Here is a 21,417-nt window from a genome sequence, read left to right on the forward strand (position 1 = left end):
CTGCCCTTCAGACGTCCGTCATGGATGTCCTGCTACCGGATCCATTGACGTTTGGCTTTAAGCTTGCTGAAAATAGTACAGGACGTGCCAAACTCAGTTCATCCAAAGAATCTATTAATCAAGTTCAATCCCCTTCGTCTAAAGGTTTTGTACTTGCGCATGACATGACTTCCATGGAAGTTCTGGTCCGAAATAACACTAAGGAAATGATAAGGATGAGTCTTAGCATTACGTGCCGAGATGTAGCCGGGGAGAACTGCATTGAGGGCAAGAAGGCAACTGTTCTTTGGTCAGGTACGGTTCTAGCAACCTTTTAACTCAATTAGTTAGAAAATACTCTTTTTTAATTTTTAGGAAAATAAGGAAGTATCAGAAAATAATTGTTTCTAACTTTCAAACCGAGGAAATAATCTCTGATTTTTAGTAGGAAAATAAGGATTATATTAGAAAATATCATTTCTAACTTTCAAAAACTTTTTGAGTTTTTATAACTTTTTCTTCAAGGGTTATGAATGGACTCCCTAATCGATTAGCCTATTGTTGGAAAATGGGACCAAATAGTATGGAATCGATTACATGGAAATTTTATATGCCAGCATTCAAAATTATTATGGATGAGCATGTTTATTTATGCGGGTTTTTTTTTTTGGTCTGATCTATTGTTAGGTGTTTTGAGCGGTGTAACTGTGGAGGTTCCTCCCCTAGAGGAAATCAAACATTCGTTCTCTTTGTATTTCCTGGTTCCTGGCGAGTACACTCTGTTAGCTGCTGCTGTGATTGATGATGCCAATGACATTCTGAGGGCTCGTGCCCGATCTAGTTCACCTGATGAGCCAATCTTCTGTCGGGGGCCCCCATTTCATGTCCGAGTAAATGGAACTGCATAAACTGTATCATTTCTTGCACCTATTAAACACGTGTCGGCTCATATTTTTCCTGAGGAAACTTCTGATACTGTCATTTGTGCCTTTTCATAATTTAGCTCGTCAAGATTTTAGTTGGGTGGTGTATATTAGGATGTTCTAGAGTGCCTGTAAATCCATAGTGGACATTAATTATTGTGATTTCCTTTCAATGAGTGTTGTGAATTTGAGGCTCATAAGAAATTAGATTGGTCACTGTTCCACAAGTTGAATATTACCATCATATAAATGATTGGCGTCTGTTGTACGTACAAACAGAGAAATTGTCATGCTTTCATGGTGTGGTTCGGGTCATGAATCAGTTGCTACCGGTATGGAGGTTGAATTTTTAACTCAAGCAGACCAACCAACCAGAGCTTACGGTTGACTCCAAACCAGCTGAGGTTAGAGCCTGTCGACTGTTTTTGTCTGGACAATGGCTCTGCATCTTTTGTCCGGTTTTTTGTCTCATCGTTTGTTCCATACTCTTATTATTATTATTATTTTGGCACCGGGGCAACAACAGAGCATAGAACAGGGGATCCCAAGCTGTCCACAAGAAGTTATATTCGACAAATATATATATATATATATATACAGTTGTAAATCTGTTAGAGAAGAAATCTAAGATTGTAATGCATAAGGCATACAACAATTTCATTCTTAATATTGCCCTTTTTGTCTGGACAAATGACTTACTCAATTTGGCTTGAGTTGGTCTAATTAAAAAAAAAGATTTTTGGCTTTTTTCTTTTGGGTGAGGAATGACAATTAGAATTCATATTGAATAAGAAATATCAAATAAATAAAAATAATTATAAATTAATAAAGCACAAATAAAAAACTGTGGGTTATTAGAGAAAATAAAAATTGTACCGAGTGTACCTAATTGTAAAATTTACACTCATTTTGCAATTAGTTTCTCTATTTTCTATTTATTCCCCTCATATTTGATCCAAATTAAGGCTATGTTAAGAACAGTTAAATTAGCCAAAAGTTCCTTTCATACAAAAGTCAGTCAATTCTCCCTACAAATTTTTTTTTTTTGGTATAAAAAATTTAAAAATTACTAAAAAAATTCCAAACAAACCCTCAGTTCCAACCAACCGTCATATGGAAGTTCGGTACTTCTCTTTTCCCGGTTCTCTCTCTCTAAGTTCTCCCTCTCTCCTCTTCAACATCAAACTGAGATGATTTCTTCATTTGCAACAAAACTTCGATTCCAATAAGGTCTAACGATCAAGATCGGGGTCAGATTCACCCATAGCATATGGGCTAAAAGATCGATGAGAATCCAAAATCTCAAATCTCTCTTAACTCTCATCGAAACTTGCCGAAATCTTCCACATCTGAAGCAAATTCATGCAAGATCTGTCATTCTTGGCCTAACCTATAACCAATTCATCCTAACCAAACTTGTCAGTTCGTTTTTATCAATCCCATGCCTTGATTACGCGACAAGACTGTTTGATAGAACTCACGAGCTCGGTGTTTTTATCTGGAATGCGATGATCAAGGGCTATTCTTTGTCTCAGAGTCCGATTATGGCGATTCTGATGTATAACAAAATGCGGGTTAGCGAAAACGTTGTGGCGGATAATTATACGTACCCTTTTGTTTTCAGAGCTTGTGCTAATGTTTTTGCTGTAGAGAAAGGGAGAGAGGTTCATGGGATTGTTGTGAGAATTGGGTTCGATTCGGATCGGTTTGTGCAGAGTTCTTTGCTTAATCTTTATACTGTGTGTGGTGAAATTAGGAGTGCACGGAAGGTGTTTGATGAATTTGAGGGGAAAGATGTTGTGTTTTGGAATGCTATGATATTGGGTTATTCAAGAGAAGGGTTGGTTTTTGAAGCTTTGGAGGTTTTCGAGGAGATGATTGAAATGGGAGAGGTTAAACCCAATGAAGGGACGATTTTGAGTTTGATTTCGGTTTCTATGGTGTTGAAAGATTTAAAAATGGGGAGGGAAATTCAAGGGTACATTAAGAAAGAGATTGATTTGAGTAAAGGAGTAAAATTGGGTGCTGCATTGATTGATTTGTATTCAAAATGTGGGCGTTTGGATGATGCAAGAAAATTATTTGATGAAATGCCTGAAAAGAATGCTGTTGTGTGGAACTCTTTAATTTGTGGGTACTCTAAAGCAGGATCTTTGCGCGAAGCAATTGATCTTTTCAGGGAAATGTATAATTCAAATGTAAAACCTGATAGGTTTACAATCTCTGCCTTGTTAGGTGCATGTGCACAAACTGGTGCTTTCAATTTAGGAAACTGGGTCCGGAAATTTGCTGAAAACAGTGGAATTTGGGATACCCATATTGGGACCTCTTTGATAGACATGTATGCAAAATGTGGTTTTATTTTGATGGCAAGAGAAGTATTTGACCAGGTACCTAAGAGGGAGAGGACTGTGGCTACATGGAATGCCATCATCTCAGGATATGCTTCACACGGGCATGCTGAACCTGTGATAGAGCTCTTCAATGAGATGAAAAGATTGGAGACCAGACCAGATTCTATCACCTTCCTTGCTGTTTTACATGCTTGTGCTCATGTAGGTTTGGTTGAGAAAGGTAAACAATACTTTGATTCGATGAAGTATTATAATATCACCCCGAACGTTGAGCACTATGGCTGCATGGTTGATCTTCTAGGCCGAGCGGGGCTTGTAAATGAAGCCAAGGAGCTTATTATGAGAATGGAGATTGAACCAAATGCTATTGTATGGGGAGCATTGCTCAGTGCTTGCAGTATTCATGGTAATGTCGAGATTGGTGAGTGGGTAGCTCACCATATCTTTAAGTTGGATGCAATGGATGGTGGGTCTTACGTGCTCTTGGGGAATTTGTATGCAGCGGCTAGAAGATTTAATGGAGTTAAGGCAGTTAGAGAGATGATGGTGAAAAGGGGGATATGTAAACCTCCTGGATGTAGCATGATTGAGATTGATGATGTTGTTCATGAGTTTCTTGTTGCAGACAAGTTACACTGCAGGTCACTAGAGATTTATGCAGTTTTGGATGAATTGAGCATGAAGCTCAAGATGGCAGGCTATGTGCCCATGGTTGTTCTAGATGAAGAGGGTTTCATATGAAAATTTCCAGAAGAAAGGGAAAATCAGGGGAGCAGTTTATTGCCGTGATCCTGCACCTGTAAAAGATTTTTAGTTTCTGAAGATCTTCCTTGGCAGTCCATGGAATTCAATATCTATAGCATGCTTTCAACTCTTTCAGTTTGATGCAGATATGGACATTTCTTTGAAGGAATTTTATTGTGTTTTCGGAGTTATTTGTATTAGTCAAGACTTGAATAACTAAATGCTAAAAGCTTGAGCTGACAAGTGTGAGAATGCACATTTGAGGCCATGGGAAGCCACTTTTTAGTGTTGTACCCAGTCTACCCCTCCGGCACCCCAGATTGACAGAACCACCATCTGGTAATGTCCCGTCTTTTAAGATACTTTGTTACCCTCTGACATATCTTTTTAAGGGCTGATAAGCTGAATGGCTTTTTTGCGGGGAACTGAAGCATGCACTTTGTCAGTGGTTGTAAGATCAATGTAGAAATGAACATTACAAAGGCAAAAAGGTATAATGCTCCTTGGGAAGTGCTTATTTGGAGGTGAGACCCTTGAAGAATTACCTTCTATAGTCAATAGCTTTTACTCATGTTGTTTTATGTTTGTATAGTAGAGTTCTGCTGATTATTTATTGATTGTGATCGTTCTTAATTTGAGGAAAAGGTACAGTTTCGGTTCAAACAGAAATGATCAGCCTAGGATTTTATTTAGTCAAGGGATAGGCTTATCATAGCAAATGGATGTCTTACGTGGTTAGTCATCCCCACCCTCCGTTCCCCTAAAAAATATATATATATTTTTCTTGCTATGAAGTTTTCATTAATTTATAGATAGCTTGGGATTAGTTGGTCTTAGGATACTTTCCTTGACCAGAAAATGTCAGGATCATTATCAGACTGGATATTTTAAGAGCCAAATCATTTGCAGGGTATATACCCTGCTTCAAGCAGTTGCTAGGATTTAAAAAAGACAACCCTTGAATTTGTCACTTTCATTTCTGGTCCTTGTGGCATTTTAATAATTGTTCAAGTTGAAGATAGATATTCTTGTTGTCAAGTTTTATTCACTTTTAACTTTGGTGATGCCATGGTTTTCTTGAAGATAGTTTAGTTCTTTCTTTTCTTTTTTTTTATTATTATTTTTATTATTTTTTATTTTATGGTGAGGGATGGGATTAACATTTTAGGTATGGAATTTTCCAAGTCCCTGCAACGTTACTTTCTCCCACTGAAGTAGAGCATCGTGTGGGGTTGGCCCCTTGTTGGGGCAGTTCAAGTAAAATTGTTTGTAGCAGTTTTGCAGTTCAAGGGGGAATGTCTGATGAGTGTCAGTGTGTGACACATGAATTGGGCTCACAACTTTTTTAGAAATGTCCGTACTTCTTAATGTATATGTATAATTTTGTCTAAATCAACTTAAGAGTCCGTTTCAATTTTGCAGGTCATAAGCAAAATGTTGTGAGTGCACAAAGGAAGGATGAAAGCTCTCTAGTCTGTTAGGAGGAAGAATACTCAATGATTTAACTTCTTACCCACAAGAAGCAAAGGGAAAAGATACAACAAAAGCAAAGTAAATTTCCTCTCCTGCTGAAAATCACTTTTTATTATGGGTTATTGACTTATTATGAAAATTAGTATTATGTTGCATTTTTTATCTTTAAATCATAAATATATAAAACTATATATTTTGTTTATATTGCCCGTATGTCGTGTCTTGTATTTTTTAAAAATTGTCATGGTAGGGTGTCTGTGTCACATCGTAGCGCATGAATGTTAATTTTGTAATTCAATTAGTGCTGATAGTATAAATAAATATCATTATGAGAGAGAACTCTAAGGCTCTCATCTTTCCCCATTTTCTATTCTTTTACACTCCCTCTTCTCCATCTTTTCTGCCAGTCACTCTCAGAATCAACCAACAAAACAACTTATTGTGGGTATGAAATAACTCTTATTAGCATAGTAATGTGGTTAAGCATGGATGCTCATTTATGATTCTTTGAGTAGAGGACATGGATTGATTTGATTGGTTTGGTGAGATTGGGTCTTAGTCAATGTTGTTGATAAGGTTCTTTATGAGTGGTGAAATGTTCCAATGCTGTAAATATCACTGGAAATGTTCCAATTCTTTAGGTGATTTGGTTTATCTTTCATTTCTATATTGAAAAATGCTATGTATTCATAATTTTTATTTTGAAAATTATTTCGAGAGTGAGTTGGTGTGACGTGGGCCACACCCACAATGAATGTGATCCATTAATGTAGTTTTTTAAATAATTTTTTGGATATGTAGCATTATTGTTCTATATTTGGTTTACCTTTCATGTCATTATTATGTTCCTTGGCAAACTTAAGTCGATTTATTTTTTCTGATTTCTTTTTATTTTTAGTAAACTTTTTCTAATTTGATTAAAAAAATTTTACTTTCTTGCTTGTTTAAACTAGACGATCTTAAAAATTATATATATATATATATATATATAGAAAAAAAAACTCTACTAAAGATGAAAATAAGTTAAATTAATAACTTTAAAAAAAACCCATAAAAACTTGGTTTTGTTTTGTTTCTAATGGACTTTTTTCAAAATTTTATCAATTGCTTAAAAATTTTAGAATCCTCTAGTCTAGATGTACATAAAATGTAAAAAATAAAATAAAAATAGAGTCAAATAAAAAATCACTAAAGACAAAATAAGCCAACTTATAAGGACGAAGTTGATGATACATATTATGGGATGAGACTGCTATACAAAAAAAGGTGCATACCATATGCACAATCACTTTCAAAAGTTAGATATTTAAAAAAAATAAATACATAAATTTAATCCATTAATTTGACTCGGCCAACATCACATTGGGAGCAATAATCAAACACACTAGCTTCATAACAATTCACTATTAATCATAATATAAAATTAATAGGTTCATAACCTATTTTGATTTGACAATATAGGTGACTCTAAAATTATTTCAAACCACAATATGACATAACAATATACAAATAAAAAGTCATAATAAAAAATTACTAAAGATATAATCAGAAGTATAATACACACCCTAAAAGTTTGTGTCTACCATATAATTCTCCAATAATTGTCGGTAGGTTTAGGTCATATATCTATAGTTTAATCTTGTAAGTATCCTATATATAGGGAAGTTTGCCCAATGGCTGTGAGATTATTGACATTTAGGTTTAGTCAACCTTATGAACATCTACAACTGACAAAGTCCTTTGATGACTATTGAATTCATTAGCTTTGTTTAGGGGTTTCCTTTTTTTTTCACTTTTGACCTTTTTTTTCCCCTTTAACAATTCACTATGAATCATAATAAAAAATTAATAGGTTCATAACTTATTTTGATTTGACAATATAAGTGGTTTTAGAATTATTTCTAACCATAATATGACATAACAATATACAAATAAGAAATCACTAAAGATATAATCAGGAGTATAATACACACCCTGAAAAGTTGGTGTCTACCATATAATTCTCCAATAATTTTCAGTAGGTTTAGGTGATATATCTATAGTTTAATCTTGTAAGTATCCTATATATAGGGAAGTTTGCCCAATGGCTGTGAGATTATTGGCATTTAGGTTTAGTCAACCTTATGAACATCTACAATGACAAAGTCCTTTGATGACTATTGAATTCATTACCTTTGTTTAGGGTTTTCCTTTTTTTTTTCACTTTTGACCTTTTTTTTTCTCCCTTTAATTTGTTGTTTTAGGTAGTTTTGGTGAAGATGCTAACAATATCATTATTTAAAAAATAAAAAAACAAAAAATTGCATACTACTAGTAAATTTTACCCTAAATAGTGGAATTATTGGATCTTTTATCAGCCATTTTATCCCCACTTCTATTCATAGAATAGTAGCGTCCGATTCATTTGTGTTTGTTGTTTTTTGTTTTTATTTTCCAAAAAATAGAGAAAACTTTTTTAGCTAATTATTTTCAAAAGTTGTTTTCAATATTTTTTTTAAAAAATAACCTAGGAAATACTGGAAAGTAGTTTTTTGAATTTTCAAAAATTATTTCCCCACAAAAATAAAAACGATAATTGTTTTTGAACTTTTCATTTGTTTTTTTACTATGAAAAATGGAAAGCGGAAATGATGAAAATGAAAACACAACCAAATATGTCTTATTGTTCAATGGAGTATTTTCACGGTTATGCTGATTGTTGGTTTCAGGTTGTTTTCATGGTTAGAACTTACCAAAATGGGAGGAACACTCAATATTCATTTTAGCTTTTGAGGTTTTAGTTAATAGGCTTAGTTGGTTAGTCTGGTAATGATCTGACTTGACTTCCATTTGGGTTGGAAGGTGGTGGGAAGACTATGGACCATTGTATTATAGCCCATAATTGGTAAAAGAATGCATCAAATGCCATTTTCAAGTTGATAAGTTTACAAACATAGCACCAACTACATAAATTATAGATAGAACAATATGAGTGAAACTGTTTCTTTTCCAATCATCTGATATGTATGGTCAAAGATTATTTTATGTGGTTAATTATATGATTGATTTTGTATCTGTAAACTTCTTGTTTTCGAGGTACATGAAGTATAGTAATTTATAAAGTTATGAAATAATTATATAGTAGTGGAAGCTATTATAAATTTTTTATTTTGTGTGGTAATTGATACTAGGAATAGAAAGTTATACGTCAATAAGATTCAAACTCATTCATTATACTTAGAAAGAGAGCACCTCATTTACTAGATTAACCCTTATTATTGTGGCCAAATTTTCTGATTTTTTTAAATTAGAAAAAAGAGCAACCTAAAGGCCTTTTGGCTTAATTTGAGCAACCTTACCAGCTGCAAGCCCCTTATTAATGTAAGAGCCATAAATTAAAGAGTTGGCAGTTGTTATTGTTTTATATATTCCATAAAAAGGAATACTATTCGAAGTGTATTACACATTGGTTCAAAGTTCAAATGGAGCACAATATAAGCTAATGCTTATAAATTTACCCCAACTTGATATTCATTTGACTACCAAATCACCAGTGCTTATAAATTAGGATAAATAACACTTTTTCTTTATTGAGTTTTAAAGTTTCTCACTTTGGTTATTAATGTTTTATGTTTTTCACTTTAGACCCTAACATTTCTAAATTTTTCCACTTTACTCCAACAACTAATGTTTGTCTAATTTTGAATAGAATATGTCATGTTGGTTGCCATATGGCGTAATAACACATTATTATAGAAATTTAGATAAATTACACTTTATACCCTTAAGTTTAAGTACCTTTAAAAAAATTTCCCACTTTAGTCCCGAACGTTTATAATTTTTCTTAATTTACTCCCACAGCCAATGTCTGTCCAAAATCTGTATCTAAACTGTTATACCTAAATGTAAATTATTAACTCATTTCAAATTCATAAATCCGAACACTCCTCACTTAACATTCTCCTTCTCTATTCCAAAAAAAATGTGAGAGGGTCAACAACTATCATTTGATAATTTCCAAAACAGTGTCCTCCTCAATGCTATTATTCCCTCTCAGAATCTCACTGTCAAATTGTGTCTCAGTTTTTCACTCTTAGGTCGTCCTCATTCCAAAACCTTGCTTTTTGGCTCTTCTCTCTCTCTCTCTCTCTCTCTCTCCATATATATAGATATACACTAGCAGTTGGTACACATGCAATGCGTTACATGTGATTGAGAAGGTGACAAGATGAATAATTGAAATTTTGAGGATCATAGTAGTTTTTTTACAGTGACAATTTTCATATTGTCATCATGGGCATTTTGATGATAGAAAATCTGTGACATCTACACCATTTCAGCTTCACTTTATATATATATATATATATATAGTATAGATATTATCAGTGTGGTGTTGTAGTAGGTGTGCATGCACCATCAACATCATGCAACAGGAAATGTGTCTTTGTTTGTCTCAGTGAATCCTCAGTTTTGGTTGCTTAAGTAAGCAAATGGGTGTGACATTTCATGAGGCAAATATAGGGGAGGCAATGAAACACACAACATCATCTTCATCATCATCATGAAAAACACATGTGCATCTCTCTCTCTTTTCTCTTCACTCTTCTTTCTCTCTCCTTTTTTTCTCATTTGGATTTTGCCTTTTCTTAATTTTTTTTTTTATATCTTTCACATATCATGTCAGCTACATTAGTTGGTGGGGTGGTTGTTGCCTTTTTTACTCTCTCAATTCTTCCAATTTCAGACCTTTTGTAGGAGCCTGCATTTTTCCACTCTTCAATAGTGTTATGGATACACGGCTTTCCTTTGTATGTAAAGCCTTGTTTGGTGAAGATTTTACGAAGGTGTGCATAATGTTTTTTTTGGATAAATTAAATCATTTAGTTACCGTAATTTTAATTTCATGAATTTTGACTTTAAATTTTTATTTTTGTTTGTATTTCAGACGAAAAAAATGACATGTGTGAAGCTAGGTAGATGGATTAAAGTGGAATTCAGGTGAAACTACATAGACTATTAGTGCAATTTATTCATTTATATTTTTTTGTAGGAATTGCTAAAATACCAATGTGAGTTACATATGACTTTTTTTTTTTTTTTTTTTTTGTGTCTAAAATGATAATGACAATTAACAAAGAGACTACATTGAAATATAATTAGAAGTGTGAGTTTTAAATTGATGAAATTAAAACTATAGAGGAAACTAAAGTGAAGTCTTGATGAAACTAGAGGGAATTTACTCTATTTATTTTTTCTTTTGTGAAGAGGGAACAACTTTAATTTATGCCTTTTAACTCTTAACTTGTTAGAAGTGCAAAACTTTGGGAAATTGACAATCATAATTTCTAAGGGCATGTTTGTTTTGCAAATTTGCAATTAAGAGGGTAACTCCTGCATGTTCTGGCATTGTTCTGTATCTATTAAATGGATTAATTACCCTCGTGTGCATGTTTTATTTTCACCATATACTCATCCCTGTATAACCTATCCATTCACCATAATGATTAAAACTGGCAAACAAACAAGCCCTAGTTTCATGAAATGGGTAATTATTCAGCCCAATTTATCTTTTTGCACAATTTGATTGAGAGTACCACATACACATATTACATGACTACTGAATATTTATTTTATTCTGTTTTTTTTTTTTTTTTTTGAAAGCATTCAAAACTAGGACTGAGCATTGATCATCAAGGGCATCTAAGGTTCTGTTTGGGTGACCCCATTTTTATGTTCTTTAACTTTATCCAAAGGTAAACTGGGCTGTCACACACAGGCACTGTGAGAGAGAGATAGATAAGTGATTTTGTGGTCCATGAAAGAGAGAGAGCTTTTTTATTAGGTGCTTTTGTGGTCCAGCCCTTTAGAAAGGCCTAAAATTTAGGGAAAGGGGAGGACAAATGAACATGTGTGGTCTATAAATGCCATTCATGGGATGGGACAAAACCCATCCAACTAACTCTTTACCCAAAAACCTTATCCCATCAAAGCTAAGGTTCCAAAAACACCTCAAAAAAATAAAAATAAAAAAATAAAAATAAAATCACAAAATCAAAATTATATATATGATTCTCTCTTGCTCTCTAAATTTTTTTGTCATTTTGATTATGTTAACCTCCAAATATTAGGAACATTTATTTGGTGCTAGTAATTGTTACGAAATGAAATGATTTCTCTTTAATTAGAATAATTATATTCGCAATAAGTGCGTCGTGGAAAAGTATATATTCATCGAGCTAGGACAAAATTGAAGTCTACGATTAGAAACATAAGATTCATCGTTACAGATAAGGTGATCACATCAATCGTGGGGTAGTGCCTTTATGATTTTATCACGCCTAGAGGAATTAGACAATTCAATATTAATATGTTTTGACCCCCAAAAAAACATTTAAAAAAAAAAACAAAAGGGTCTATTGAGCAATTCAATCTAGGTACAATGGCAATGGGAAAGGCAAAAAAGTTTGTGATTGCTACTGTTTGTCTATTTATTACACTATTTGTAAAGGTGGGGCAAAAAAAAAAAAAAAACAGTGAAATTACCATGCACTGATTGGGCTGATGCACATGAAATAGATGATGATTTTGTGGTTTCTGTAATTCTAATTGTATTAATTTTTCATATTATGTAAATTTAATTTAATTGATAACACCTATTAAGAAATTGAATAGAAATTAAGAGTAAAATGGTGTATTCAAAAGGAAATGGACCATTTAAAATTAAACATCATCCTTCAATAATGAACTATTTTGTTCTATGATTTCAGTCTAATTTCTAAAAAGACATTATTAATTGAATTAAGTTGACATACTATTTAAAAAATAAATAAAATTAAAGATAAATTTGATATAGTAATTAAAATTACAAATAGTAAGCCGACACAATAGGGTTATCATAAAGTCAAGGTTCTTATTGCATTTGTCCAAAAGGAAAAGGACACTAATTACAATTTTTTGTTTTCTTCTTTGGTACCTTATTTGGAATGGAGCTAAATAGGAAATATTGAAGGGCCACTTCATGATTATTGAGTTCTAATTATACAAGTCATAAGATAGTTTAATATTACTAGAAACAAAAAAAAAAAAAAAAAAAAAAAAACAAGAGATTACAATTTATAATGACTTTACAGTTTAGGAAGTTTGTTTTTACACGTTAATGAATTTTAATTGCAATTGCTTCAAAGTTTATGTAACTTGTGTGTTCAATATATTTGGAAAAAAATAAATAAAATATCAATCTTTCTAATCAATTTTATGAGTTGACATGGACAGGATATTCTTTAGGATTTAAAACTTGTTGCAACTTGATCAGAAAAATCCTTCACTAGCTTTCTTATTTCCCAAAAAATAAAAATAAAAATAAAAAATTTAAAAATGACATGAATAAAACAAAATAAAATTACTTATAAGTAACCAAACAAAAATATGTGCAGTGTACAAAGATGCTTATGACTTCTTCTTTGTTTGGGACAAATTGCATTCTTTTAATTTACCACTTTTATTAATAAAAATATATATATATATATATATATATATATATATATATATATATCTAATAGTAACAATTTGACTTTAAAATTTTCATTTTTTGTCAAGTAAATAGTCTTTTAGGGCAAAATTAACAATTTATATACACTTTTTTCAACTAATTAAACTATTAACACTGTGTTTGGTTGAATGATTTAAAGAAAGATCTGGAAAAAGAAAGGGAAAAGTTAAGTGAAATGTAAATAAAATATATTACATTTCACCTTGTTTCACACACCTTTTTTTTTCTTTTCCTTTCTAAATCCCTCCATAAATCTCCTAACCAAACACAACGTAAATCTCTTGTTTTTTCCTCGGCTACTCACCACTTCCTCTCTTTCTTTCTTTCTTTCTCCCTCCTCTATTTTTCAACCACCTCCACTGCTTGCCAATGAAACCCACAACCTCAACCCATCACTTGCACCACCTCCATCTACCCCTGAAAGGGACCTACCATCGCTTCTCTTCCTTTCCATCTTCTATTTCTTTTTATTGTCTGTCTAACTCTCTGTTTTTCTTCTTGAGCCTACCATATTTTTATGACTAATAAAAAACCATTTGGGATTTATGTAATATCAGAGGAAAAGAAGTGGAGCTGCTTTTGGGCATGACATAAAGTATAGTGATTTTTTATTTGTACTCTTCATCAAGCCCTAAGTAGATACCTAACCAAATATTTGACATTACCCAAAAGGTGGAGACAATTTCAAATCTCATAAACCTTTCCTACATTATAAAACCTTTACAAGATCATATTCAGCACCTACCAAACATTAAGATCATCATTATTGGACAACATCATTCATTGAAGAATGTGGTTACCAAACAAGATTATAATCAAAGAAAATTGATTCAATATTTCTGGAAAAAGTCTATATAGTAGTTAATAGTTATTAGTCTATGCAGTAGAATCCATCATTTTAGACAATATGAGAAATATCTTTTTAACGATAAATGTGAACAATTGTTTGAGAAATACTTAATAATTTTCTCTAACTAAGATGTTTTTGATGAGCAATGGCACGCTTTGATTTATCATGACGGTACAATTGAAAAAGGTGCAAATCCACTGCTATTAGTTTAGTTGGTTAAAACATTTATGAGTATGTTTAGATATTGGATCTAAAAGAAATTTGTAGAATAAAAAGAAAACTAAAGAGAATTATGAATGTAATACAAGTTTTTTTTCACATTTCTTTTTCCTCCGCAAGTTTTTTTTTCCAAATTCTCTAAGAACAACCTACTTCTCTCTAGAAAGTCAAAGATCCGAGTTCATAAATATGAATTTAAATGTAAAAAGCAAGCCATCGAATTTTTACAATATTTTTATTTTTATTTTTATTTTGTGCACTTAAATGTAGTATTAGCCAAGACTACTATAATAAATGATCAATCCCAAAGTTTCCTATAATGCAATTTTTTTTTTTAAAACATATTATTCTTCATCAATCCCAAAGTGAAAAATCAAACAACAATTTTATATTAGCCAAGAAGATAGAGACAATGGCAAATCTAATATAAGACTTTTCCTACCACAAATACAATATAATACATGATCAAACTTTTGTTTTTTAATATAAACATACTGGCCCCACCAATTAAATTAAATTAAGTTGTATCTACCAAACACAAAACTTCATTATTTACAAGAGAACATCATCACTTTCAACAATGTTGCCTTCTTATAATTGGAATATCCTAATACTTTTTTGTTAGCATGATTGTCGACACATCAAAACTCTATCATTAGTGACCTAATAGGCACTTGTTTTATTAATTAGTTCCATTAGGATATTGGGAGCTGTTATTTCCACATCCCAAAACATCTCTCACAATGGCATTATTTGGTAGAAATTATTGTAAATCAAAATAATTTATATCATAATTAATTCATTTAAATTATTTTCCTCTTAAAATGTAGGGTAATTATCTATATACGCATAATCTAAAAGAATCTCTCTCTCTCTCTCTCTAGTTTTTCAATAATTGTGTTAAAAAAAAATTCAATAATTAATTAATTTAAATTATTTGATGTCATTCAATTATAAGATAATATTTAATAATTTCAGAATTTTATAAGGCCGTTTGACAAAGCAAATAGCTAAAAGGTCAAAAAAGTAACTAAAAAAATAAAAGGAAGAGTTACCGATAATTCTTATATGTTGGAATTATGTTTCAATTAGTCTCATAATTTTGTGTGTGATTCATTTAGTTTTTTTAATATGTAATGACTCATTTGTCTTTATAATCTCATTAATTGTTGTTGTTTGTTGGAATGTTACGTTTGAAAAAAATATATTAATAAATTTTTTTGAGTGTTACATTAAAGTGTTACGTTTGAAAAAAGTACATTAAGTAGTTTTTTAGTGTTTGTTACATTGGAGTATTATGTTTGGAGTATACATTTGAATTTTATGTTTGGAGTGTACATTAGAATATTACATTTGGGAAGAGTACGCTAAATTTTTTTTTTAAAGTGTTACATTTAAGTGACAAACATGATCCAAAAATTAAATCTAACTTCCCTAAGATGAGATCCCCCAATGGGGAATGGAAGAAATATCCCCTAAATCATACCAAAATTCAAAATAGGATCTCACAGTAAAGTTGTCAAAATAAACAAACTTATTAATATATTAAAAAATCTAAGAAACTAATTGAAGTAATTGATTCTCATATGAGATTTTCTGATAATTTTCAAAAAAAAAAAATGTTAAAAAGCCACTGAAACACAAGTCAAACACACCAGTCCATCAAGTTTTTTCTATTAGAAAAGTCATTTCTAAATATGTTAAATTTTTTTTTTCACATAAAAAGGACAAAAGTATAAAAATACTTTAAAAAAAATCAAATTCCAAACCATGCTATATAACTTTGTTGATATAGTGCACTCAACTAATAGCAGTGCAAAAAAATTTATAGGTAAGGCAATGTTGATTTCCTTTAATTAAGTAGTTAAGAGACGATAAATAACTTATTGACGCTAAAAATTGTATATTCTCTATCGATTGTATGTAACAAATGCAAAGAATTAGTCCAGCGGGTGCTAGGTTTAAAGACCACGAGTTTCCATAAGTTTACAAGTGAAAGCCGAGTGAATATGAAGCCTAGAATACAGAGCAAGTGACAGAAAGGAAGTAGTCAAAAAGACAGACGTGGCAATTGCAATTTTCCTGTCGATTCGTCAAGTAATGAAGTGGAATGTGGCTAAACATGGCCCAAGTGTCAAGCCATAAAGTTAGCATGCAAGGCATATAGGATACGTGTCATGTTTCCTAGGAGGAGAAAAGCTGCAATAGAGAAGCAGTTACTAGCAGTTGTAGAGATCATGGACATTGAAGTGGAGGTAGTTGGCTATATGATGGGACACGTGGCAGCAGAGCAGCAGTGGAGTTTGAAGACCAGCAATATAAAAGCTGGGAATTCGAAGTTAGAAGGCCTTCAAACAAATTTACAATCCTTACAACATTAGGAGTAACTTAACTTAGTTAGTTCTTACTTAGGAGTAGTCTATCTGTAGTTCAGTTCCTGTAACTAAGAATTCTCCGTCGATTGTCATGTACATTGAACTGGGAGTTTAATTTTACTGATTAAATTCCAAGTTTGTTTGTTTGTTCAACAATTGATTTTCAGTTTATTCCTTCTTGTTTCTTCGCATTACAGCCTCCAAAGAAATCCTTGAATCTGTCAAGGCATAGAATGTTCAGACCACAATTGTTTGATTTGTTGTTACTTGTAAAAGTTTAGCTTCTCTGTCGAATCACCCCTGCGGATTTGACCCAGACCAGATTTTTTGCTAACAAACCTACATAATATATTTTGTGATTTCTCATTTATTATAAACACTACATAAATAATCACATGATATTTCAAGATTACCTAATAATTTTTTTAAATGATTAACAAGCAGCACACAAAGCACTTTGACATAAACTCCTATAATAACAAATTTATAAGAAAAATATTTGGTAGTTTGAATTTGTGTGGCCCGAATAACTTGAATGTATCAAAACGACGTCGTTTTGAGACATTCGAGCTATGAAAATTTGGCCTATTTAGGGGTGTTTGGGAAGGAAGTTTTTTGATTTTTTTGGTTTTTTTTTCACTAAAAGACAAATTGGTTACAAAATAAAAAAAAAAATCAAATCCAAACAAAATATCACATCAAACCCCATAATCATTTCACTCTTTCTCTCACAAACATCACATTCAATCACAAAAAAATATAATTATCTTCCCAAACATAAAAAAAAAAATCTCCAGTAATATCCTATAACTAAAAACACCTACAAAAAAACTCACTTTCCAAACACGCACATTGTTGAATTCATAATCACCTTCATAAATTGCAACAAATGTAAATGCATCTTTTTCATATATATCATTGTATTTTGTTAAGAAAATAAATTAGAAAAAGCAATAAATTCAGGAAAATTCTATTTCCACACATCAAATTTCTTTACGTTACACACTTAAACAATTTTTTCAGAATCACAATTTTATCCTTTAATAAAATTACCATCTCACCCACCACTATCTCACTCACACATCTTACAAGTTCTGCATATACATTTCACCCACCACTATCTCACCAGCCATTTTACCATTGGCTACCGCCATAGCAGGCTGAGAATTTGAGATTGGGACACAAAATGCCCTAAATCCCCAACCACACTACAACATCAATTGATTGAGAAAATTCCAAATCTTGATGGCAAATTGGAATTTGAACCTCATGATTCCAAATATATACATATATATATATATATATAGAGAGAGAGAGAGAGAGAGAAAATGAAAATGAGGAAATTTCAGATCAATTACAAAATTGCGCTTGTTACTCTTCAATCAAATGTGCAAATCTTCAATGTTGATTACAATATGGATGCATATATATATATATATATATATATAGAGAGAGAGAGAGAGAGAGAGAGAGAGAGGTAGAGGTACCCAAAAAAATGAAAGATCTGGAAAAAGAGAGTGGTCACTTTCTTTGTCAATTGTTAGTAGTAAATGTAAAATCTTTGGAACTTCAACGCGAAGGGTTGTGTGAGAATAGCTGAGAGGCTGGGAAGGCACGGTGGTTGATGTCGTCACTGCCGTATTCACTAGTAGCTAGTGTAGTTGGGATTAAGGTTTTTAGAGTGAGAAATGATGGAAGGAGAGGATGCGCACAGAGAATGTGAAGATTGACGTAAAGAAGTAAAAATCAAATTACTAAATGTGTTAATTGAGAAAAGATATACATATAAATAATTTAGTGTGTGAAAATAGAATTTTCCATAAACTCGAAAGCATTTAAAACGTGTGGTACAGAGGTTAAGTTATTTATAGAGAAGGGACTTCAAATACCCAAAACTAATAGAAGACAACAAATCCATAGCTGAGCTGTGGATGGATGTTGAAATCAAAATCGAATAGTTTTGAATGCCACTTGTTTAATATTGGGTCCTCCAACTAATCGCCTAATAAATTTTATTTATAAATTAATGTGATTTACAGTAATAAAATTTATAAAATGTAAAATAAGACTCAATAAATTAATATGATTGGTGTCTTTAATTTGTGAGGAAAATTTATAAATTACGGGACAAATTATGTTCCTATAATTTATCTCATGCCCATATGATCATTATAGTTCTAAATGTATTGATTTTATTCTCTAACATTTCAAATTGTGTATATTTAATCCAATTGACGATACTCTTTGGTGAGTTTGTTGCATGGGATTGAGACATAGAATTAGATTTATATATGATTTATTAGTGAATGTCGAATTAATAATCAAATGAATAATGTTTGAGAGCCACAATTTGTGTGGCTCAAATGGCTCAAAACTGTCAAAACGACGTCGTTTTGACATGTTTTGTGCTCAAAACGACGTCCTTTTAACAGTTTTGAGCCATTTGAGCCACAAAAATTGTGGCCCTCTACCATTGCCCTAATCAAATACATATCATTTTTAATCTAATAATTCAGAGACTATTTATATTAAGATTAACCGTGCATTACATAGAAATTGAACTAAAAATATTATTCCATCCTTTAAAAGTGATTTAGGATTTGATGTTTGATGTTTGATTTGAAACCTTATATTCCATTTTGAATCATTTATTAAATTAACATAATATAAAAATTAAAAATCAAAAACCAAAATTGTTATAATTGAATTATAGAGGCCAATTTATTATGAGTGACAATATATATATAAAGATTTTTTTTATATATACATTAATCTTCTCACAATCATAAAAGAACGTAATCACAAGACATTGATGAAATTGTGATTAATTTATAATATCATAATTTAAATTGATGAAATTGAATCTTATAACTTAATTTATTATTGGCATGAAACACTAATTTCGTGTTTGGATATTGGGTAGAGATTTATAGAGAGAAAAGAAAAAGTGTGTGAAATTTAATTATATTTTATTAATATTTTATTCATTTTTTTCTTTTTTCTTTTTTCTTTTTAAATTTCTAACCAAATTTATAAATCAGGATATTATTATTATTATTATTTACAATTTTTCAAAAAAAATCTTAATTAATTTAGTGGTAGCAAAGCAATTTTGTTGATGCCGAACGGTGCCGTGAGGCTGACGGCAGGGCCACCAACAACACCAAATGCGAAACAGCGGAATGAATAAAGCATCCCACGAAAAATTATTTGGTGCTCCGGAAGTGCCACTCCACCAATCATCATATATCGTGTTTTTTTTTTATTATTTTTCAATTACTTAATATAAAATCATAAATCTTAATTTCTTAACCAATCAAAATATTTTTGAAACACCACTTGCTGTGCCTTAGAATCACCAAATAACTTCTCATCCCCCACCCCTTGTGGTCCCACAGCCTTTGAACCAATTGTCATCTTCTGTCATGGGCCCACAACATGTGGGGTCCACTACTAGGAGTATACAGTGCCATTGATTAGTCGGCGGCGGACCACCAAGTCAACGTTTTTTAAAAAATGAAGAATAATTATTCAAGTGTTTCTAAAAATAAAAAATTAAACAAACAAACACAAATATAAGTGTGATTTTACTAAAATTTTATTTTAAATATATTTATGTTCATATTTATTTTGACAATAAATGAGGAGTGACTAGATGTGATTTTGAGAGATGGTGATAAAAAATATCATCAAAAACATGAGGCGATCATGTGGTCATCAAAAGTAATATTTACTAACCATGACAAAAAATGAGAATAACCGACTCTAGTAATAAAATAATGGGTGGAAGTTAGAAAGAGAGTAACAACACGAGAAAAAATATTGAAAATTTGTCTTTAAATAAATTAAACTAACTCTTTCTTATTACAAAGTAAATTTTATTTATTATTTATAACATTTAAAAAAAGGCACGACACAATTTTTTATTTATGTTTTTTTTTAAAATTTATAAATATAAATAAAAAATTATAAATATAAATATTACTAAACACTTATAAGGTGTTTATTTATTAGTTTAGACAATAAAATTTAATATTTTTATGTTGATATTTTAAAAAATAGTATTAAAAATGCTAATTCATAAAGATTATTAAAAAATAGTACTTAATAATTTTTCTGTTGTGTGTGGTCTATACTCCTGTAGGTCCACGTTTTGGAATATCATTGGATGTCTCGTGGCGTGTCCATCGAACTGGTCCCCACTTTGTGGTCCAAGCGACGAGGGAATTACGCGTGTCCTTCTGTCCTTTTCTCCGCGAGTGGCGGAGAGAGAAGCGACGTAATTCTGGACCCCACTCTCCTCTTCGAGATTATTATATGGTAAAAACGGACTATCGTATAATTGTGTGATCATCCAATAGCAAATTTGCAAATGATATAGAAGGTACGGTTTGTTAATTTTTAAATTAACATTTTGATTAAAAAAATCAAAAAACATATTTGATTTATCAATTTTAAAAATTATTTTTTTCTCTCTGCTCTCTTCTTCTCTTTTTTTATTAATAAATCAATTAATCATTTTTTCTCTCTCCTTTCTTTTCTCTCATTCTCTCACATTTTACATATCAATCAATCAAATTTTCCCACACCCATCTATTTAACTACACAAAAAAAAAAAATACACAAATCATTACAAAATTATTTTCAAAACTCATAACCAAATAAATTTTTAATTTTCAATAACTTATCTTTCAAAATATAACTCAAAACTCAGAACTCTTTTAAAAAATTAAACCAAATGGAGCCATAATTAGGGTTAATTACATTAATGGTCCTCTTATTTTTCTCAAAGTTTTAATTTGGCCCTTATACTTTGAATTTTGTCAATTTGGTTCTTGAACTTTCTTATTTGTTCCAATTTGATCCTTACAACTTTTTTAAGGTTTTGTTTATTATACTCTTGCCCCTTATGTTTTATCATATTATATTTATTTATTTTTTCAAATTCTGTAATTACAAGTACTTGTTTATA

The 21,417-nt window shown here is 31.2% G+C and overlaps 2 protein-coding genes across 3 annotated transcripts in view; both read left to right on the forward strand.

The window, feature by feature from the left end:
• TRS120 (transport protein TRS120) overlaps positions 1-1,178 on the forward strand; it is a 15,801-nt gene extending 14,623 nt beyond the window's left edge. Inside the window, exons 9-10 of the mRNA XM_028259248.2 lie at positions 1-294; positions 667-1,178. The exon at positions 1-294 is cut by the window's left edge and continues 663 nt beyond it. Of these exons, the coding sequence (XP_028115049.2) occupies positions 1-294; positions 667-887 (515 nt within the window). The 3' untranslated portion in view covers positions 888-1,178. The remainder of the gene's footprint in view (positions 295-666) is intronic.
• Positions 1,179-1,577: 399 nt separating this feature from the next.
• LOC114312963 (pentatricopeptide repeat-containing protein At1g08070, chloroplastic) lies at positions 1,578-10,551 on the forward strand. Of its 2 annotated transcripts, XM_028259250.2 has the most exons (5): positions 2,009-4,339; positions 4,432-4,524; positions 5,423-5,551; positions 10,197-10,296; positions 10,398-10,551. In XM_028259250.2, the coding sequence occupies exon 1, from the start codon at positions 2,189-2,191 to the stop codon at positions 3,995-3,997; it is 1,809 nt and encodes a 602-aa protein (XP_028115051.2). In that variant the 5' UTR covers positions 2,009-2,188; the 3' UTR covers positions 3,998-4,339; positions 4,432-4,524; positions 5,423-5,551; positions 10,197-10,296; positions 10,398-10,551. The 2 variants fall into 2 exon arrangements, with proteins under 2 accessions (XP_082759185.1, XP_028115051.2); XM_082903059.1 differs by lacking the exons at positions 10,197-10,296; positions 10,398-10,551 and having other exon boundaries at positions 1,578-4,524; positions 5,423-5,836.
• Positions 10,552-21,417: the final 10,866 nt, after the last annotated feature.

Source organism: Camellia sinensis, chromosome 13 (genome assembly GCF_055761805.1).
Source record: "Camellia sinensis isolate YWXY chromosome 13, ASM5576180v1, whole genome shotgun sequence".
Lineage (NCBI taxonomy): Eukaryota > Viridiplantae > Streptophyta > Magnoliopsida > Ericales > Theaceae > Camellia > Camellia sinensis.